The sequence below is a fragment of the Plectropomus leopardus genome, chromosome 9 (assembly GCF_008729295.1).
Source record: "Plectropomus leopardus isolate mb chromosome 9, YSFRI_Pleo_2.0, whole genome shotgun sequence".
In the NCBI taxonomy this organism is placed as follows: Eukaryota; Metazoa; Chordata; class Actinopteri; order Perciformes; family Serranidae; genus Plectropomus; species Plectropomus leopardus.
The window spans coordinates 25,790,042-25,812,606 of record NC_056471.1 but is presented as its reverse complement, the minus strand read 5'-3'; the positions used below and the strand labels follow the sequence as shown (position 1 = coordinate 25,812,606).

The window sequence follows — 22,565 nt, the reverse complement described above, 5'->3', positions numbered from 1 at the left end:
CTGTGGGCGGCAGCAACATGCTGCAAGGCATCTAGCCAGCCGGAAATCTAAAAGAAGAAGAAGACCAATCAGAGGCGTTTTCGTCTGACAGTTCTGGCCAATGGGAGCGCTCTCTGAGCGGCACACCGACCAATCAGGTTCGAGAACGGCAGCTTTTTGAAAACGTTGGCGGCCGAGAAAGTTCAAAATAGCAACACCGAGCTTTCTCTGCTAAAACGTTCATACTACAATTCTTTACTACGATGCAGGTAACTTTTGTTTTGTATTGTTTGATAGAGAAACAAGATCGAGCAACAGTTGAGTGCAAGTAACGGTTCATGTTAGCGCAAATTATACCGCTTAAGCGGGGCACGGACTCGAGCTAACTCGGTAATGTTAGCATTGGCTTTGCTACCTTGCTTAGCTAATTTAGCATGTTTTAGGACGTTGTCCAGAGTTAAACTTTAAAACATCAATATGCGGCTAATTATATACATAAGCGGGTGTTATTTAAACTTAAGTAACACGTGGAGTGGTCGGTAATTGATGCGTTAAATCCAACAAGAGGCAACTGTACCAACGGCAGCGCACAGTGGCCTCAGTTATTCAACCTTTAATCGTTTTAGTAACTTTAACGTCATAAGAGAACTTAACGTTATTTACTTAACCCGCAGAAAATTTGCGGTTGATTTAAGTCTGTAACTGAGAATATATATTTTTTTTGTTAAGGTATGGTATTTAAAAATAGTCCTTTGTTATCTTATTACAAGGTAGTGAACCAGTTCTCTACAACGACACATTTGAAGGGTTAAATATTGCCTCGTGTTACATTAGGATCATACAAAGTAGAGTTTATCACAAAAAGGTTCCTGAAAATGGGCTCTTAGAGGTATTGAATTTGATTCTGTGGTCTTTTGGGAAGCTGTAAATTATTTTGTGGTATTGCCGTCGACTGTATAATACCGTAAGATGCATATGATTTTTTTTCCCAAAAGGTTAAAATATCAGAAAAAATAAAGAAACACCACAAAGCAAACCAAAATGGCTTCTCTGGAAGATGTCAGCTGTTAATACAAGCAGCTTCTTGCACATTCAGGTGAAAGTCACAGCACGCGGGGAACCGGTTTCGGGCTCAGTGTGCAAAAAAAAAAAAAAAAATCATACAGCAATTGTTTTGACAGATATTGACATTGCCCCATCAGATGTGATTTTAGGGGGAACATTTATTTTTACATTTCATTTTCACTGGAAAAATGAAATATAAATAAATGATGATGTGATTTTGGTGGTTTGGGCACCACACAAGCATGTTCCCGTGTGTCTGGATTATGATTTGTGAGATGGGGCCTCTCAGTAGCGACACAGGTCTTCATTTGTCATGTTATGCTGTGATCTTCTCAAACAATTGCAGCTCCTACCATTTGGATGTTGCATTTGACCATACTGCAGTTTCAAAAATATTTGGATCAAGTGCACAGCCGCCACTTACTTCATTTTGAGTCATCATTCTGGTCCAATAAAGGTGATAAAGAAACTGAGCAAAGCAACTCCACCTAAAAAGGAATTCATGGGTGAAAACGTACTTCAGCATCCGTTGTCTAAAATAGCAAACAAAACTCAAAGCTAAGCGTAAGTCTGACTGACTAGCAAAAACACATAATCTCAAATGTATTGTAAGTTAATGTAAACTGTCCTTTTTCCTTTACAGAATAAGGAAAATTATGAGCCAAGAGGCTTCCAGCGACCGGTAAGATGTAATATTTGTAAAAAGATGTGTTCAAGCATCAGTTGTCCGAACTATGACAGATTGAACTATCAGAATGCATTTTTTGGCAGATATGTGTATAAAAATATTGGAAATTAGTATTAGCTTGAACAAAAACCAACCTAATTCTCTGTGTTTGAATATCAGTTCACAACCCCCACCATGGTGGCTGGCCCACAGCGTGTTCAGGTGAAGCCACGAGCAGAACAAAACACCATCACAGGTAACATTACCCTCCTCACATACAGTCAACAGTCAGACACCTCCGAAAATCAGCTTGTTTTGATTGTATTGTAATTTTCAGGTCCTGGGAGAGAGTGTGTTAGCTCATCCAGTGCAGCCTCAAAGTGAGTATATTCCTGAGTATTTTTTGAATTGTATATTTATTGCCACTTCTGGTTTTGATTATGCTTCCATATATTTAAGTGATTAACATGAGAATATTTGTATTTGTTCTTTTCATCAGGAAGATCTCCATCGATGACTTTGACATTGGTCGACCGCTAGGGAAGGGTAAATTTGGTAATGTGTACCTTGCGAGGGTGAAGAAGCTGCAGGCCATCGTGGCGCTGAAGGTGCTGTTCAAGTCACAGATGGAGAAGGAGGGTGTGGAGCATCAACTGAGGAGGGAGATCGAGATTCAGGCACATCTCAAGTAAGTTAAACATTTTCATAATCTCAACAATATATTGGCCCTCCTTAACTGGGAAGTAACAACTACTTGATAGGCTCATTGCTCTGTAAATTTTCCCTCGGTACAACTTCTCAGTAATATATTTTTTCAGAATTTCAGAATTATTTGAAGGTTAAATGTTCTTTGAGCTGAATGAAAACAGAAACACACGTCTCTGTAGACCAACCAGGTGGTGCATTTTCCACAAACATTTTCTGTGTTTTTGCATTTGGTTTCAAAACAGGTGGATACCAGAAAAACATTCATTCTGTTTACTCAACTTGCTCAAATAGAAATGTTGATCTTGTGCTATTAACACACTATAAAATTATAGCGACTATAAAATTTCTTCCAGTTTGTTTTGGAAACATAGCTAAAGGCTGCCTCAAAACATAATCTGTTTTCTACTCCTCAGGCACCCCAACATCTTGCGCTTCTACAACTATTTCCACGACCGAAAGAGGGTGTTCTTGGTGCTTGAGTACGCCCCACGTGGTGAAATGTACAAGGAGCTGCAGAGATGTGGAAGATTTGATGACCAGCGTACTGCCACAGTAAGAGTTTTTGATTTGTGCTAGTGTTGTTTTAGTCAGTGAACCCAGTTTGTGAATTGTTGCAGGGCAATGCCTCCCACATGCTAGAGGACTCTTAAAGCACCAAAGTCTGACTCCGTCTCACATCTTAAGACCGTGTGAGCTTTTAGTCACACACTATAAGATCTTGCAGGGTCATGATTTGTAAGACTGCAACTAGATTTGATTTTAGATTATTTCCTATCCTGCTCCTAGTAAAAAACTTTGGTGGATCAGATACATGCCAAATTAAACACGGAAACTACAACAGCTGAAAATGTTTACATCATTGAACTTCAGTTTTTGCATGAGCCAAAATTAAAAACTTCTGATACTGAACATATCTTAACTTACTATCTTGTCAATATGAGAGAAGACGTTAAAACAGCTCAGACTGAGTTTTCTGACCACCTTACACCAAACAACTGAGATGGCAGGCGCGCTCTACAACTCTACCACACTCTCATTATTTTATATCGACACTGACAATTTGTCTGCGACAGTTAAACTGCTTGTAAAGTGATTTGATGAGGCAGGCATAATATGTGAGACCTCTTTACATTTCCAGTATATGGAGGAGATATCTGATGCACTGATGTATTGCCACGAGAAGAAAGTGATTCATCGAGACATCAAGCCGGAGAATCTGCTTCTCGGCTATCGTGGAGAACTGAAAATTGCCGATTTCGGTTGGTCCGTCCATGCACCCTCTCTGAGGTGAGGACCCACAGTGTCATTGAGGTTTCACAACGCACCGCTGTGTTCTGTCAGAATCTGCTCACAGCATCACATCACATAGATCTGCTTTCCCAAGCTTACCTCTTTGTTTTTAAACCCATCCAGACGTCGTACCATGTGCGGGACGCTGGACTACCTCCCTCCAGAGATGATTGAGGGCCACACCCACAGTGAGAAAGTGGACCTGTGGTGCATCGGGGTCCTCTGCTATGAATGCTTGGTGGGTAACCCACCTTTTGAGACTGCAAGCCATTCGGAAACATACAAAAGAATTATGAAGGTTAGTATTTGGTGTCTCATATACTCAGTCTGACAAATGTGTATATGATGTGAAAGCTTTTCCAAATGAACGTTTGAGAAAACCATCTGACACAAGTCATTATCTTTTTACATTTTGAGTTACAAATAAATATTTTAATCTGCAAACCTCATAGCTAACTGTCAGTCTGTCTCTCATTTGAAATCCTAATAATTTAAATATTTTCGACTGCACCATTCATTGTTCGGATTTCATCAATCAATCAATAAACACCATCTTACTGTTTGCAGGTGGATTTGAAGTTTCCTAAAAACATCTCAGACGGTGCACGAGACCTGATTGCCAAGCTGCTCCGCCACAACCCTATTGATCGTCTCTCACTACAGAGCGTCATCGACCATCCATGGGTGCGCACTAACTCCCGCCGAGTCCTGCCCCCCATCTGCTCCGGCAAGAAACCCTGAGCCCACCTGGCCGCCCACTTTGTTTTATCTCCCTCACAAGAGACTCGGGCCACGAGCGCGCTTCGGTTTCACTGCCACAGGCTTCAAACTGCCATTATTCTGGCACATTTTATGATGGGTTTAAATCTATACCTCCTTTTTATATTGTACAGTGTGCTGTCATTATCTATGTCTAGTATGTTCCCTAGGGGTGTTTTGTTTTTATTGTCATTCTGTCTCTGAAACTTTTTTTAAAATGGACACTGCTCTGTTTTGCATTTCTGTATCTGAAGGTGTTGACACCAAAGTACTACTGTTATAGAATGATTAAAGGTGACTATATTCTCAAATAGTTTAAGATGATGTGTTTGGGGTGGAAAGCATGTTTTATTTTCCCACAAGCTATACTTTACATTTCTAATAAATATTATAAAGGACTTTGTGGACTTTTAACGAACTATTGATGTGATGTAAATGTTCTTGCCACCTTGAAAACCCAGTAGCAGTACTGAATATTTGCAAAAGCTATCAGATACACTCAGTTTTATGAAGTACTTCTAGCTGAAACTACTGCAATCTAACAAATTGGTACCTACAATAAGTCTTACCCTTACTTAAGGTTACTTATTGTCCAGTTCTTATTGAAGCTGTCCTCTAAAAGTTTTGTTTCAGCTAAGTTTCGAGGTGTTTTTAATATTGTACCCACCCTCACATCAATGATGGTAGACTAAATATAAAGTTACATCAAAGCTGACTTTTCATGAAAGTAGGATTTATTTGCAGCCTGTATTTTGAATATGGCGTGTGTAACAAAAGGTGTTTAGTTTTGACACAAGTGATAACAAATTGGAACTAGGTGTATATTCTTAAGCATGACCTAGTTAGTGAAAATATTATTCATTATAATTACTTTATGGCCGAACATTATCAAAATTTCAATACAAAAAGAAAAATCGTTTTTCAAAATATCTGTCAGTTTCATAAAATCACGTGACCCCCACGGTAACACACGGTAGCGTGGCCGAGCGGTCTAAGGCGCTGGATTAAGGCTCCAGTCTCTTCGGGGGCGTGGGTTCGAATCCCACCGCTGCCAGTACTTTTGAATTCGCGTTTACTATGTATGCTGATAGCTTGTGTTGTTAATTGTGCCGAGGTTGTACGATAGACGTGACTACTATTAGAAATTTGGCACGGTCGTTAAAGTTGCTGTCAGCGTCTGGGACAATGGAAAGGTTAGTAAAGGTAACTAATTTGTTTTGGAACAGTATCAGCGCTTTCACTTTGGCTGATATCAGACAGATCTGTCATGTACTTACAGTCAACTTGAAAGAGTGGGCGAAATTAAAGGTCTGAAAGCAAAGCCAGATTTCTGTTGCTTGTTCATTGAAAACACAAGTAACAACGAGTAGTTGGATATAACGTCAATGAAGCGTGGATGTTTCTTGTTGCATTTAAATCGCTTGAGGTCGTTGAAATAACACAACGTTACAGTATGTCCCATTTAACGTGTATGGAGGACAAAAAGTGACTTGAGTATTATTACATAAATGTATGAAAAAATACAAGAATAAAAATATTCAAAAATAAACTAAAATTTTCATTTATGAATGGATAATTATTTCTACATTTTTACACACCCACATCTGTTTTTCTATGTCTGTATGTCTAAAACATTATTGGTCACTTAGACAAGCCAGACATAGACAAAAGCTTCCTGGTGAAATGCGCTGTAATAAATAATAATTATTATTATTATTTTATTATTATTAATTATTATTATTACAAATACATTTTACAAATTCAGTTTTCAACATTGCATATTTTTTAAATTTTATTTTAATTTATAAAAATAAATATTATTTAATTTTATTTATTTAACAATAATTTGTTTACGTATTAACTTTTTTCGATAATTTTTTTATTGATTTATACTTATATTTGATACTAAGTGATTTTTCCGTCATCCATTATATATGTATATATATATTACAAATGTAATGCTGCATAATAAAGTGGCATTAATGCTTTGTTAAACTACAACTAAAACATCACGAAAATATGACGTTTTATTTTTAAACTTTTATTTTGGTAGTGCAACCCTCGCTTTCGAAGCGATTCCGGTTTGATGGAACCGTTTTTTTCCACAAACTGAACTTCACTTCCGGTTCAAACCCGCTTCGAACTTCATGAACCACAACACAAACCTGGCGCGTTTCACCGAGAAGCTACCTGATGTGTTTACAGTATTAATTCATTTTAATTAAGCGAATCTACACTCGTCCATGGCTGGTTTACCACCCGGAGACCCGCAGCTGGTCTCAATGATCGTCAGTCACCTGAAGACACAGGGACTCTTCGACCAGTTCAGGAGGGACTGCCTGGCAGACGTTGATACAAAGGTAACGGCTGAAAACACATTTATAACGTCAATCTCAGTGTTTGGCTACTTTTAGTTTGTTAAAATTGGAAATTTATCGTAATGGGTGAGTATATTTTAGGGAACACTGCAGACAGATTTTTGTGTTGGGCTATCAAAGCTGCATCCCGCTGTAAACACATCCCATAATGTCAAGTCATTTGCTCATTATGGGGTTAATCGAGGGGCCTGGGTATTAACTGACGTCTATTTTAGGATAATGGTTAGGTTTTTTTTTTTGAGATTTTACGCTAATTGTCCATTTTCCCTTCATGTGAGTCAGCCATAAGTTTTCACTCATTTTAGTAGAGCATCAAATTCAAAGTAGAGACTTGGCATGGGTGGACAGATAATGCTGATCCATTACATTTCACATTTATCACTTTTATATACCCCATGTTGGACATAATAGTTTAACTGCTAAATCAAACAATACTTTTTATCTGACTTTACTGAAACCCTTATGTGCTCTTTAATGAAGGGGGAAGTAGAGAAACTGCTACAAAGCATTGTTATAACACCAAATAAGGAAACATTAATAATGCTTCATGTTATATGGCCTATCCATTAACAATGTCTTTGGGTTGACAAACTTGGACATCTTAACCTACACAGTGATGCTGCTTATGTTTTAGGCCGCTGAGAGTCCATGGAGTTAAACTCCCTGTTTTCTTTTCTTATAAACAAACTGGATTTCTGTTATTGGAGGTTTACTTCATACAGACTGCTGACAACTAATCAAAATTTGACACAAACAAAAGGCAAAAGGTGGAGGAAGGCAATATGAGTTTTGGTGCTTATTGTACATACGGTTTGCAACAGAAATTATAACAATTGATGATCAATTAATCCGTCGTTGTCAAGAATTTCAATAAACGTGAATTTTTTTCAATCAATCGATAGGCTATGCAATGCTGTCAAAGTATGTGCAATATTGTGCTATGAGCTTTGATTGAGGAAATAAATGCATTTACTATTGTTTAAATAAACAAAGTTTTTGTTTTTTCAAATAACAATTAATCGTTTAAAGAATAATTAATATTTTTAATCAATAATCGATTAGGAAAAGTGCTTGTGATTTGTGATGTGACAGCTGACTCTAGTTTGCACATTCTGCACTTTGCCATACAATGATAAATCTAATCTAAATAATAATAATAATAATAATAATAATAATACTTTTCATCCTACAATGAAATTAATTGAATTGAATCTGTGGCTACTTCTGAACCACTTTAACTGACATTATATTCACTGAGTATGAATAAGGGGAAGTATGTAAACATGCAAAAAAATCCAAAATCCTAACCTGTGATCGCTTTTTCCCCTCTTGCAGCCAGCGTACTTGAACCTGAAACAAAGAGTGGACAACTTTGTCTCCAACCACCTCTCTAACCACACATGGAGCCCTCATTTAAACAAGAACCAGCTGAGAAACAACATCAGGCAACTTGTGCTGCAGTAAGTGAGAATGGAGCAATATCTCCTGCTGTGTTTCTTTTCTTTCTTTCTACTAGTTAGAAGTGCAAAGAACCTGGAGTTAAATCTAACCGTTCCTCTTAGATCTGGGATGCTGGAGCAGGGAGTCGACAGGATCGTGGCCCAGGTGGTGGATCCCAAAATCAACCATATCTTCAGGCCACAAGTGGAGAGGGTGGTCCGTGAATTTCTGTCACCGGGCAGCTGCACCGAGGAGCCACCGGCCCCACTGCCTTTAACAGAGACCAGACCGGACAGCAGCATTCCTGAGCAAGGTACACCACATCTCATCCCTTCATCAACCATGACAGACAGAACGATGACTTTCATTTAAAAGTTAAACTAAAAAGTGAGTGGCTCATTCTTACAGCTTCATCTTCAGCTCCTGCAGCCAACGACGCCATGTCCATCCTGGACACCATAACCTCTTTGAACCAGGAGGCGAGCGTCAGGGCCTGCTCAGATAAAGGACGTAAAGGCCAAGATGAGCCCATGCAGCTGGTGGAGGACAGCGAGCAGGATATGAGTGTCGTCGAGGAAGGAGACGGCCACCAGGACGGAAGGACGCTGGAGGAGGCAGAGGAGCTGGCATCAGAGGACCAGGCGTTAGAGGTGAAGACAGAGGACACTCAGGAGCAGATGGATCTGGGAAAAGAAGGGTTAACAGAGGAGGTGAAAATGGAGGAAGAGGAGTCAGAAGCTCAGGAGCAGACGGAGGAGAGAGAGCAAGCTGCCAGCAAAACACCTGGAAAACCATCAGAGGAGAAGCAGGATGACGATCTGCTGAAATCTACGAGTCAGGCCAAGCAGAAGGCCAGAGAGAGGATAAAAGAAGGTGAGCTGCTGAACTCTGTCAGCGTTAGAGCAGTGAAACCTGCATGCACACTACGTTCTTATAAAGGGATATAAAGATCACGCAGAGACGGCGTAATACTAGATTTGTCAATGGATGATATCAAATTACAGTATTTATATTTTTGTGGATTTTCAAACTCTTTCCCGTCATCTTTTCCTGAATAACGGTTTATTTGGGTTATTACAACAGATAAAAAAAGAAGACATGTTCAATACACATAAATATATGAAGACCACAATACTCCCTTGTTTGTTTAAGTAAAAATTGAGTTCAAATACTGATGTGATGTCCTGATGTCTCATCCTGCAGAATACTTTTTGGAGGACTCTGACCTGGAGGGCCTTAGTGACATCACTGTGAGCTCCGTCCACACCAGCGACCTGTCGTCATTCGAGGGACAAAGTGAAGACGACGAGCTGCTGTCCGATTCTTCCGAGGAGGGGGAGCTTCAATCAGATGGTCTCAGCTTTTCGTTCCTGACTGAGATTTCAAACAAGTTTAAACAGTTAACAGCATCGTAAAGTGTTCGATATGATCTCAGCTGCCACAGATTCTTAATTTCCAGCTCTACTCTGTGTTTGATGATAGTATTTTAATTTTTTTCACCAGATCAAGATGAGAAAGCAGAGAAGAAACAAACCGGCGGAGACGCAGAAGAAGAAGAGCGTAAACCTCGCCGTAAGGCCTACGTTCACAAACCCTTCCTCTACTCCCGTTACTATAGTGACTCAGATGATGAAATCACTGTAGAAGAACGTCGGAGATCCGCGGTGAGTTGTATTAATTTAAATCAGAGGCTTTACTTGGTGAATGAGTTGATCACAATCTTTAAAACTACACTGATATTTATGGTCCTTTGTTTTCACTATTGTCTTGTGTCATTGCTGTCTCTCATCTGTGTCCTCAAAGGCAAAGGACAAAGAGGAAAGGCTGCTCAAGAGACAACAGAACAGGGAGCGAATGGAAGAGAAGCGGAAACAGAAAGCAGCACAGGCGGAAGAACAAGGTATTTTCTGGTGGTCGTGAGCTTCAATTGTGCTTCAGAGTTTCTTGTTTTCTTGCCTCCTCTGCTATTTTTTATGTTCCTCTTCACTGCGTACAACACAAGAGTGGGGACATGTTACAAAAAACATACAAAATCTGGAGATTGCAGCATTTAAAGTCCATTTTTTGTCACGCTCCATGTTCTCATTGTCTAATAAAAATTAAACATGTCCTCAAAATAGCTTTGTTTACTCCTAATTCTCAAATCATTGACCAAGTTTTGTTTCCAACACAGATCGCAAGAAACAGAGGAGTGGAGACTCTGCTGGGCTGGAGGGCCCCAGAGCCAAAGAAGCTCGCAAAGAAAGGAAAGTTCTGGAGAAAAAAATGGCTCTTAACAGGAAGAGGAAGCTAGACTCAAGGTAGGTTTTCAAAAGCTCAGATTCAAACTCAAGCAGCTGCTCTCAAACAAAACAAGCAAATGTATAGATATAAAAAAATACATAAAAATAAATGCATTCATTAATTTCATCCTTCAGGAAAGATGAAGATATGTCAAGCAAAAAGAAAGGAGATACAGAAGGATCCAAGAAAGTGGTACGTGAAAACAATCATGACGTAAATGGATTTGATTCTAGGTAACAGCTTTGAAACAGATTTGTGAGTTATAACGAGCATTTTTTTGTTTTGATTCAAAATCAGGAAGGGAAATCTACAACCTCAAAGCCTCCACAACTGAAATTAATAAAAAATCAGTCTGAATCAGCATCGTCTGATGAGAGGCACAGAAGGATGAGCGGCAGCATCTCCGAAGACTCCAGTGAAACCAAAAAGCTGACCGACAAAGGCCGGACACACTCCTTCATCCTGGAGTTGGAACAAGGTTCCCAGGAGGCTCTAAAACAACGCTCAGTTGGGAAATTTGATCGTCTGTCCCGTAAAGAACTTCACGTTAAAGAACGCAAAGACAAAGAGCGCAGCTTGTCAGATGAACGTGCCAAACTCAAACAGAAGCAGGAGAAAAAATCTGAACATCAGGCAGATGAATCTCAGCAGAAAGAAGGTGCTGCTGTTAAAATGTCCTCTGAAGAGAAAGGCGAAAAAAAGCCTAAGATTAAAAGTGAGAAGAAAATGACCGGAACAACAAGAGAGGGGAAGTCGTCAGAAGGTGTGGCAGATGAAGGTCCTAAAGATGCCTCTGTCAAGAAGACAAAAGCTCCATCTGTGGAGCCGGTCAAATCAGAGAAGGACAAAATTAGAGAAAAGGAGAAAGATAAGGATAAGAGCAAAGAAAAGGAAAAGGCCAAAGGAGATAAAACTGCAGCTAAAGGTGATCTCAAGCAGCTGCTCCGCCCTGATTCTGCCGGCTCCTCTGAGGATCGATCAGATATGGAGCCTGACGGCAGCAAGAAGAAAGATAAACACTCCAGAGAAGTCCTGAAAAGGTCAAAGAGCCACACTGAGGACAGGCCAGCAGACAAACCCAAATCTAAAACGGACAGTAAAGATGGAGAGAAAGAAAAGACGAAAGCAGATCAGGACAGCCAGAAATCAAACAAGGCCAGCTCTGAAATGGACAAAGATCCAAAAAGGGTCAAACCAACAGAAAAAGGAAAAACTGTGGAAAAATCAAAATCAAAATCCAAGGAGGAAACGAAGACTCAGTTATTATCAAAGACAGATAGTAAAGTTCAGAGTTCAGAAGTCAAAAGTACAGGAAGTGCACCCATCAGCAAACCTGAGACGACAAAGGAGAAGAAAAAAGAGGGAAATGCAAAGGAGCAGCGGAAAGTCTCAGAGGAACCTCTCCATGACAAATCAGACAGTAAGACTGCAAAGAAAAAGACGGAGAAGAAGGATAAAGTTCCAGAGAAGAAAGATAACAGCCAAGAGGAGAAGAAAACAGCCAGAGAAGACAAACTGGAGAAGTCTTTGGTTTCCTCAGTCGACCCTGAGGAGCAGCCAAAGAAACACTCTCTTCTCCAAGACACCAGCACAGACTCCGATCCCGTCACCACCACCGTCACCACCTCGTTCTCAGACGACACTTGTGACGCTCTGAGCGACATCACCCCCGAGCCGCCCGAGGGCGAGACAGAGTCACGACTGAGCGAGATGCCAGCTGTGCCGGCCGAGGCCGACGCCCTGCTGGCCCTCATGGACGTTTGCACCTCAGCGGAGGCGAGACTCCCACCTGAGAGCAGTCGGGAGGACGTGACGCCCGAGATGACTCTGCAGGACGCTGACATGAAGATGAAAGAAGCAGCTCTGACTCTGCTCTCCATGGATCCCGACAGCACTGTGTCCTCCACCTTAATCTGCCGCAACACCAGAGAAGAAGAAGCAGAGGTGAGTCAGACGGTCCCACAGCTGATGGAAACCGCTGCAGCTGAACAAGAAACGCCGGCTGTTGCTGTGCAAACAGCTGCTGAGGCTGCTGAGCCGTCACCGGAGATTGTTGACGACAAACCAAACTCTGCAGGTAAATACAAAACACTGAAAGCAAAATGTGTATTTTATTTGCTAAATAAACATGTCAGGATGTTTCTCGTAAAAGAAATATTTATCTCTCTTCCAGATGTGTCTAAAAATTCAGAGGAAGAAATGGATGTGGAGGCTTCTGCTTCACAGGTAACAAAAAAAAATTACATTTGTGAAATTAAACTGCCTTTGTCCCTTTTACAAATAAAGACATCTCTCCTCTTTTCTTTCATTTATCTGTTTGGACTGTTTCATGACTCTCTGTATGCTTTTTGGATCAGAAATGTATAAATCTATATACACTGAACAAAAAGTTTAATGCAACACTTCTGTTTTTGCTCCATTTAGGTTTAAGTTAAAGATCTAAAAGATTTTTATGCAATCAAAAGACATTTCTCTCAAATTTTAGTCACAAATTTGTAAAACTCCCTGTCAGTGTTTGTGTGCATAGGAAAAGTCTTAGATCTTATTTTTCAACTTTTGAAAAATGGAAAAACAAAAGTGTGGCGTTTGGTTTTGTTCGCTGTATATAGCTGTTGGAAAATAGCATTTTCTGTGTTGTGGAAAAACAATCTCTGGTCTTTCACACAGGAGGGTGAAACTACCTCACATGAACTTCCGGCTCTTTTAAACGAGAGCGAAGCCAAAGGTGCAGACACTGCTGCTGACGCGCAGCCGCATGGAAACATGGAACATTCAGAAGCAGCAGCAGCAACCAGCAAAGAAGGTAAACTTTCTTATCTCCTGCTTTAGCTTAAATCCACATCTGGTTTCTTCTGTTTTGAACTATTCATTTATCATTTTTTGTGATCTTTAATTCCGATGCAAAGTTTTTGGTTTGATGAAAGGCATTTTTTGACCTGGCATCGTCTGTGCATCAGTCTCGTGGGGCTCCTTTGCTTTTTTTTGGTGCTGTCTATAATATTTCAGCTGCTGTTGTGTGTGCAGCAGAGGAGGTGGGAGGAGCCACAGAGGAAAATACAACTGCGGCCGTTTCTGAACAAGTCTTCGAAATTCCCAGTAAACAAGGTGAGTGCTTGAAAACAATCTTGTTAAAAAGAACGAGATGGGATTTCTTTTTCTGTCAATTGTTTGTTAATATAATTAACTATAATTATAAATATATATATTAGATCACAGTTACAAACCCTGTCTTGTGTGGGGAAAAAACACTATTTCAAGATTGCTGTTATATTTTATGCCATTTTAAACGTTCTACGTTTTAATATGTGTTTACTTTCTGGATTTTAGTTAGTTTAATTCTCTTTCTTTTATTTAAAAATAAATGTGGTCTGTTTTTATTATAAAGCACTTTATACCTGTTTTGAAAGTTGCTAAATAAAAAAGTTTATTATTATTTTGAACTTTGTTTATTGGGATTTTTGAGAAGTGGGACAATACTGCAGGATATATTCAGTGACAATACAATGTGGACAAAAACAACGAGGAGAATCGAATAAATTGATCATAAAAACGAAACAAAAAACAACCCACAGTAATGATAAACAGATTCTGATAAACCCTAGGGTTTAACCCCAAACCCTAATATTCAAAAATAAATAGAAAAAAAGATTTATATTTTTTTCCCCAAAAAAGTAGGCTATCGGATATTTCTGCAGAGTAGACAGAGTTGTATTAAGCGAGCACAGCTAATTCTGTATTATATATGTATAATCCTTTTTAACACAACAGCAGGTACTTTGATTTTCTTTTTAAAAAGATTAAAAATGATTCCATACTTTATTATTATTATTAATGACTTTGCTTCTTGTTGTTACTGTAGAGCAAACTGAGCCAGATGTTGCAGACACAAAGACAAGCCCCAAGGTGAAGAACCATTCATATTCATTATTTTACGTTGTTCAGTTGTGAATATGAGACTAAAGTTCAAAGTCATTTATCTTAAACAGGAAGAGGAAGCTGAGAATAAAACAGTGGAGGAAGAAAATGCTGGAACAGAGAAAAGTGATCCACAAACTGTAAGTGTTTAACGTCAGTCATGATCACTTTGTTCAGATGTAAAACGCCTGTTATTAAACGTTTTGATCAGATCTATAGCTCCTGTCTAATATGTGTTATAGCCCTTTTATTAATCTGTGTATCTTTTAAATTATGCTCAGATGGAACCGGAGAAGACTGCAGAGATCACAGAAAGTGGACCAGAGAGTCAGTCCAAACTGGTCAAACAAATCAGTGAGTCAAAAAATCTCCCCTCGTTACGATTTTCCTCGGTTGTTTCTGCTGCTAACATCGCTGTGAAATAACATATTTACAGTTTGCCCTCAGCTAAAGAATTTAATGTTATGTTTTCTTTGTCCTCTGACAGTCGTCGGTTCTTTCACAGTTAATCTCAGTCACTGTGTTTGTTTTTCAGGTAATGTCTCCAGCACAGACAGCCAGGAAGACGAGAAAGGATCAGATCTGTCAGAAAGGGTAATGCCTCTTTGTTTTTTTTAAATTCAGCTCTCATATATTTGATACATTTAGCTGTCGATTAGGGGTGTAATGACACATCAATCTGATCAATGTATAGATTTAAAGCTCATTGATTGATACATCGTCATCTTCAAGATTTACCTGGATTTTAAAATTCCTATGGCACATCCGTCCAATCACACCTCCTTCCTCAACAAGAAAACACTGCGGCAGGTAGTCAGCGGTGAGCAGCCGAGAAAAAGACAATAAAGAAACCTACTGATAATGTCTCATATCGATCGCAGGTGCCGGAATTTAACCGAATCAAAATTGTATCGTTGCAGACTTTGTGATGTCAGAAAACATCGCATCGTTGTCCAAAGAGTCAGTCAACACTGTGTTGTGATCAAAGCTGTGATTTACACCTCAGGTGTCGATACGAGACACTACCCTCTGTGCTAAAAACGTCTGTTATGTAGGAAGAGAAGACGGAGAGACGAGGAAGACGCAAACGAAAGCTGTCTACTCAGAAAGCTGAAGCACTGAAAGAATCTGGTGAGCTTTTCTTGACACGCCAGAATTTCAAGATTTTGTAACCCAGTCAGTAAACAACATCTGAACTATTTATGGATGAACTATATTAAATAATGTGTTCATTGTTTCTGCATCTAATCAGGTGACGAGAGGGATGAAAAGGAAAATAAAGAGCTACTGTCTGCTGAGGTAAATACAGTCATTCATATCCCCTCAGTCATAGAATAACTGTGTACTGGCAGAGTAAAAGTATCTTTGCAGATACATGTTTTTATTTGACATCTGATTTGCTCTTACCTTCAGGAAGCAGATCAGGAGAAAGATGTGGGAGTCAGAACACCACGCAGGGGTCGATCATCCAAACCCAGCGAGGAGGCAGAGAGGGACCAACCTGAAGAGCCAGAGAAAGCAGAGGAGACTCTGAGCCGCGGTGGACGACGGTCAGGAGCTGCTGCCAAAGACGCGTCTGCTGGTAAGAGTTTCACATTAAATCAGCCGACAGGGATGTTGTTCAGGTCTGAAAAATACTTTTCATCATAGTTGTTAAATTGTCCTGCTATCAGTCACATTGTACTTTGCAGCAGTCAAATATTCAAATTAGGGAGGGACATCAAGAGATATTAAAACTATTAAGATTTTAGTTCTGTTGTAGGAAATTATGAACACGTTGTCCTTCTCTAAGCTAATAGGTGAAACACAGTATAGAATAATGTAAATAACTGACTCTTTTCTGTGTTAAAATCTCAGATAATCTGAAGGAGGCTGAGAATAAAGACGAGGAGAGCACCGGAAAAGAAGAGGTACATGAACAAATGTGCAACATGTACATAAATGTGAGATACTTCACATTACCAGGTTTATTACTACAAGGACACTCCGTGTTTCTTAACATGTGACATTGAGGGATTAACTGTCAACATTTAACTATAGATTTTTGTATGTTGTTTAGTTTTGTTTAACATGTAAAGTGTCGTGAAAGGCACTATTTAAATCCAACATATGACATATGAATTAAGTGCATTTCACTGTACCTCATCTTTTAAAGTGTTTCCCTGACAACACTTTCCCTGTAGAGAACCGAAGAGGAAAGCGGACCAAAGAAAATCACACGGCGAGGAAGTCAAGTCAATCTGCCGTCTCCTGTTCAAGAAGACACTGAAGCTGCAGGAAGCTCTGACTCCAAAGAGAACATTAACACATGTAGGTTTGTTTTTAATTCAAGTTATTTGTCTCTGTCCTATTTTTTGGTTTCTATGGGAAGTTTTCAGTGTCTTTGTAAATGTGTAAAAGCACACTACAAGTGGTTAATGACATTATGGAGAGGTGTGGCTACGTCTGCCAGAGCACGCATTACCAGCTCAGAGAATAAGTGAGCCAAACCTCAACAGTTAATTGGTGTATTTCATAGCATGACGTTGAGACTTTAACAAGTTTTATTTTGCTGTCGTCGCTCTTAACAGCCTGTAAAATAGTATGAATGAGTAATTTGGCAATGATAGTTGACATGAGGGACGGCTGGCAGCTTTGCTATAGTTACACTTAGAATACTTAACTAAATATACCATAAAAATATTCTGGGTGGTCCTCGTGTGAAAGATGGGATTGAATACATTTTTAATCTGTTTTGATCATATTTCCATTACAGGTAAACCAGCAGTAAAGAGGAAGAGGTCAGAGGTGTTGGAAGAATCTGTGGAGGTGAGATTTGTTGTTTTTGTGGATTAAAACAATCTCTGCATCCTCCATCTGACTCTGTTTTCACTCCTCTGTACGTGTTTTCAAATATGTATTTCTAAAGGAAACTCAGGCTGAAGAGGAGGTAAAGAAGGATGACAGTCACCAGGAACAAAGTGAGCCACAACCTGACAGCGGTAAGAAGGCACGCACGCACGCACGCACGCACGCACGCACGCACACACACACACACTTTCAGTACCTCATAATGTTTTCAACATAAATGAAATAATTCTTTCTGTGCAGGTTTTTGCAGGCTGTATCTAAATCACATAACTTAGGACCTGGGCTCTAATTGTATTGCCAAAACATCACAACATTTGCTGGTTTAGGAGTAAAATAAGTTACCTTGGTAAACACAGTCTCCATATTGTACATTTTATCCTTTTTCCAGTTTGTTCCCCTTCAGTGAGCCAGACAGGAGGTGAGGAGGAGGTCAAAGAGGGGCTCTGCAGTGAGAAGAAACCAGATGATGTATGTTTGTTATTTAAAAATATGTATCTGTTTGGCTTCATAAATGCTGTAAGTGTATCCATCACTGTTGTTGTTTTGTCTTTATTGTTTGTGTAACAACTTACAAGTTTAACTTAAATCTTACCTTTTAAATTTTCGGTTCTTACTCGCTGTCCTGTTCAAACTCTCATCATAATCCAATATTTACTGACATCTCTTCAGGTTGAGGAGGAGCAACAACAAGAGGACCAAGAGACGACTCCGAAGAGACCCGGTCGGAGGGGACGGCCGAAGGCAGCCGCCGCCACAGACGATTCAGGTGAGGAAATTTAAAACTTTAAAAAAGAGAAATGAGAGAGAATGTTTTGTTAAAAAGAGATGTGCATCAAAGTTTAAAGGTGCTGCGTGTAACTCATCACCAGGTCGTCAGATACGGTTGGGTTTATAGTCAAACTGAACCACCAACTCAAAGTGTCGTTATTTGACGACCTGGGAATAAAACTCAATAATCAACTTTCTTTCTCCAGAGTTAAATACAGCACCTTTAAAGCAAAGTTCATTGACAATTGTATTAATTTTTTATTTTTAGTATTCAAAAAAAATTATATTTAGACATTACGCTGCTGTTACACAAGCACAAATTTTTTTTTAGGAAAAAATCTTACACCAAATAATTATATAATATAAAGCTCCACTGGAATGTCTTTGAGTTTGCATATCAACCCCAGGGCTACATGGGACATTTTATCGTCTATCCCACAGATAAAAAGGACAAAAAGGCAGATGAAAGTGAGCTGAATGATGAAGAGGAGGACGATGACGGTGACAAAGAAGAGGAGGAAAAAGGAACCGCAACAAGAGCAACAACACGGTCAGCATCTCGCCTGGAGGCTGAAAGGTAATTTGACAACTCATGGACCTCAATAATAACAATAATACTAAGAAAAATGTACCAGTGGAACAGGACTCGACTAAGCATTATTTTTATATTTTTTTTTATTATTTGATCAATAGGATGTCAGAATACAGTGAAAAAATTTTATCAGTGTTTCCAAAAGCCCAAGATGATGTCCTCAAATGTCTTATTTTGTCCACAACCCAAAATTAAAGGTTCAAGATTTGTTTACTGTCAGCCAGACAAACCAGACAGGCATACAGAAGAACGAAATTTCGTTGCATCTGGCTCAAGACGTTTACTGTCGTAGAGGAGTAAAGACACCAGAAAATATTCACATTTAAGAACAGTTGACATCTAATTAATTAATTGATTAATCGTTAAATCGAAAGTATCACGACTGCACACAATTACAGACCCATAATTTAAATTTACTGGAACTTCATTGGCTGTTAACAGGATTTACGGTAAAAAAAGCAAGTAATAAAAATTTTCTGAGACCAATTTAATCTTAAAACCTGCTGATTAAATCAGACAGTAATTCGTGTTTGATGGTGTGAAGTGGCCGTTATGAGACACCGTGTCAGTCGTCCTCTGTGGTGATGAATGTTTGAACGCCGAGGCGACCAGCAGGCATCATCTCTGTCACAACCTGTTCAACTAAAGCTGGTGGAAGATTTGGCACTACAGCAACTGTTGTTTCATATTTGTTTTTAATGCTCCTCAGAAACAAGCCGAGTAAACCGTCCACCCGGGCGAGTCGACAGAGCGGTAAAGAGGAGACCGCAGCTGGTACACGGTGAGTTTGTCTCATAGAGGTTCAACAGAATGAACGAAAGTTAACGAAAGTTAACGAAAGTGACGGCGAGGTCGCTGCTCTGTGAAAGAGAACATTTTAACGAAAGCTTTCCCTGAATTCTCCCAAAATAGAAATAATAATCATTATGAATTACCTAAGCTGTTTGTGCTAAATATCTGGAATTACACTACAGTAAGTCACTGCCTATAACAACATGTAAACTTGTCATTCATTTGACTCGATAATATATATATATATAAAAATTTGTTTTGTTTTTTTTGTTTAATGTAAGAGTATTTTAGGTGGAAGGCATGACACACTCAGTGCATACTAGCTTAATTACAAATCCTGATTGCCAAGAGGTCCTTAAAGTCTCTAAAATCTGTCTAAATAAGTAACAACAACAACTGTAACAATAATAATAATGATAATAATCACAATCAGAATAAAATCTCAATATAAATAAATGATCCAAATTACCATTTAATAAGTATGTTTTTATGCACTGCATGTATACAGAACAGGTTTGCTACTACAATATAAATCTATAAAAAAATAAAGCAGTAAAATATATCACACAGCTCCTCAGCAGTACACCAAGCTTAATTCCCCTCACCAAATGTTTTCTTGTCTTGGCTTCTTTAAGGTGCTGAAGATTTTTTTCCTGTTTGCTTTTTATAATCTATATATACTCTGTACATCTGTGGATCATCATTTCCTTTTTTAACACCTTTTTAAACTTACTTTAAGGGGATACAGAAATTTAAATGTGAAACGTAAATAATCCTAAATAAAAGATATACTATTGGAAAACAACTTTTCAGAATGGGTTAAAAAGGAAGGTTGAGTATCCAGTTTTCAACAAACATATTCTATTTATACCTACAGTATATTTTTTTTTTTTTTTAAAAAAGAGAGAGACTAGTTGATTTATTTCCATTATGTATGTACACATATTTTTCATCAGTGAGAAAGTGTATTTTACTACCTTTCTTAAAGTTTTTTCTGAGATTTTCGGTTTCTTTAAATTCTGCCCATTTGTAGTTTTCCGGGTAATTTTTGTCAGAAATGTTTCTTTTGTTTTTAACTCAAATTAAATTCCAGTTAACTTTACAGAAGTCTTAAGAAATCCGCCTCATGCTCTTTTTCTCTATTTACGGAGACGGTCGACGCGCCAAGTTCACTTAAATTTAGCAAAGCAGTTCTTGTTATTGCAACTCCTTTCACGCTTGAATTAACAAAGACAAATTTTTACAGCACCTAAATGTGACACTTTAGACAAACGGACTGACACTCGCTCCTTGTTTCCCTCCTGCAGCGGGACGAGGGGCCAGGCGGCTGCAGCAGCAGTGGCGAAGGGGGGCCGTAAACGGGAGGCCAGCCCCCCTGCGGTGCGAACGCGGGGAGGACAGAAATCAGAGGAGCCCCCTTCCAAGAGAGCCAAACGCTAAAAACCTCAGACAGCGGTGGACTGATTCACCCCAGAAGCGTTTTCTCCGCACTCCGCATTCAAGTCAGTTTTGTTGTTGGGGGCCAAAGTGCCCGTACAGTCAGTTAGCACGTAAAGCTGTTTCTGCTTCATTGACTGTAGATATTGAAAAGCTCTGGATAGTATTATACTCTCTGCTCTGATGGTTGAGTATAAACCTGAGGATCTGTGCAGGAATCCCCCCAGAATACCTTCTACTGCACTACGCCCATATGGTTTGGATCAGGCTTCATCATTCCTCCGTTTATTCAGTAATACCCCGTGAATCAGAGTGTTTCAGGCCAATCAAAGGCCTAACGAGCAGCCGGGTCGTGCTTTGACATAAAGAGGGAGAAGTGAAATTAGAGGCCAGCGTGTGTTTCAGTTCCTGCTGAGACTGTTTGTAAATCCAAACTCTTGTACATAGAAATCACTGTGATTTTTATTACTCACTATTCATTCTGTGAATGATAGTTTTTCCTCCCACTTTTTTTTTTTTTTACCTTTTTGTTTTTACATTTTTTGGGGGGGGTAAATGAAGTTTTTTTTTTTTTTTCATTTTTTAAAATTTTATTTTATTTTTTTAATATTTTATTCCGAATAACAGCAGTATTAGACTGGAAAAACAAGACAGTTTGTGGACAGTTTATCTGGAAACTGAAGCTTATTCATGACATATTTGTAACAACAGCCACTGCAGACAAAGAACTGTTTTTTACTGTCTGAATGGAGGTAATCTAGTTACTTGTATTGTTTTAGAGTTAACTGTATATCAGTATAATGTGTTGTTAGATATCTTGTCTACCTGTCAATGTAAAGACTTTTTTTCATAAAACTAAAAATACTGATGATTGCTTCCTCTTTGTTACTACTTTTGGTCCGTAATCAGAATTTGTATTTTTTTAATTTTCAACAAAGGTTTTTCAAAAATAGAAGTGAATGAAAGCAAATAGGTCTCTTATTATTTTTAAGTGAGGTCTTACTTTTTCATTTTTAGACTCTAGGAGTAAATCTGTGGAATTGATGGTTAAAATATTCACATTCGCATAATAGTTAACACATTTTATGTATTTCCATAATACACTTAAATGATAGATTTCATAGATTTTTTTTTTCACTTAAAAAAAAAAAGCTTTTCTACAGCTTTAGAAAACCTTATCTGTGTTGCTTCTGTCTTTCAAAAGGTGTCATGTTTGAGAATCTAAAATATCTGTTTATGGAAAGATAAAATAGTGCACAGAGCAGAATATACAGATTTTTATTAATTCACCCTTATTATGTCTCAAACGTTATCTCCAGTGTTTCCTGAATGGATGTGCTGTCTGTAAATGTGTAAATAGTCAAAGACGTTAACCAATCACCTGTGAGCGGAGAAGAGGAGAGGACATTCCTGCCTGCTAATGGGGGATAAAACTGACAAACTCAGAATGAAATATTCCACCATCATTAACACGTTAGGAGGCTTTAATCGCTGCACCTGAACTGACGGGATCCAAAAAGCACGGAGAGAGGTTACGGAAAGAGACTTCTCTGGGTAAAGTTTTCCAGCCATTCCTGCGGATTGCTAAATTTGATTCCTTAAAGGTGTACCTCTCCCAGGTATTTCCTGGTGCTGCAATCCA

General features: G+C 38.9%; 2 protein-coding genes and 1 non-coding gene across 5 annotated transcripts; all 3 read left to right on the top strand.

The window, feature by feature from the left end:
* Positions 1-131: 131 nt before the first annotated feature.
* Positions 132-4,886, top strand: aurkb (aurora kinase B). Its single transcript, XM_042493297.1, has 9 exons — positions 132-248; positions 1,688-1,726; positions 1,892-1,967; positions 2,049-2,091; positions 2,211-2,399; positions 2,833-2,971; positions 3,558-3,706; positions 3,833-4,007; positions 4,277-4,886. The coding sequence occupies exons 1-9, from the start codon at positions 243-245 to the stop codon at positions 4,448-4,450; spliced, it is 990 nt and encodes a 329-aa protein (XP_042349231.1). The 5' UTR covers positions 132-242; the 3' UTR covers positions 4,451-4,886.
* Positions 4,887-5,440: 554 nt separating this feature from the next.
* On the top strand, positions 5,441-5,522 carry trnal-aag. The gene has a single exon. It is a non-coding gene; the product is annotated as a tRNA-Leu (tRNA).
* Positions 5,523-6,626: 1,104 nt separating this feature from the next.
* On the top strand, positions 6,627-21,801 carry bod1l1 (biorientation of chromosomes in cell division 1-like 1). Of its 3 annotated transcripts, none has more exons than XM_042493554.1 (29): positions 6,627-6,828; positions 8,182-8,306; positions 8,409-8,599; positions 8,707-9,159; positions 9,490-9,639; positions 9,790-9,950; positions 10,090-10,186; positions 10,460-10,586; positions 10,704-10,761; positions 10,867-12,646; positions 12,743-12,795; positions 13,237-13,372; positions 13,576-13,674; positions 14,429-14,472; positions 14,556-14,624; positions 14,766-14,838; positions 15,020-15,078; positions 15,540-15,615; positions 15,737-15,783; positions 15,898-16,066; positions 16,342-16,427; positions 16,668-16,794; positions 17,240-17,292; positions 17,393-17,465; positions 17,738-17,802; positions 18,004-18,100; positions 18,544-18,679; positions 19,404-19,475; positions 20,794-21,801. In XM_042493554.1, exons 1-29 carry the CDS (start codon positions 6,712-6,714, stop codon positions 20,924-20,926), a joined length of 4,926 nt encoding a protein of 1,641 aa, XP_042349488.1. In that variant the 5' UTR covers positions 6,627-6,711; the 3' UTR covers positions 20,927-21,801. The 3 variants fall into 3 exon arrangements, with proteins under 3 accessions (XP_042349488.1, XP_042349489.1, XP_042349487.1); XM_042493555.1 differs by having other exon boundaries at positions 8,695-9,159; positions 16,342-16,394; XM_042493553.1 differs by having other exon boundaries at positions 8,695-9,159.
* Positions 21,802-22,565: the final 764 nt, after the last annotated feature.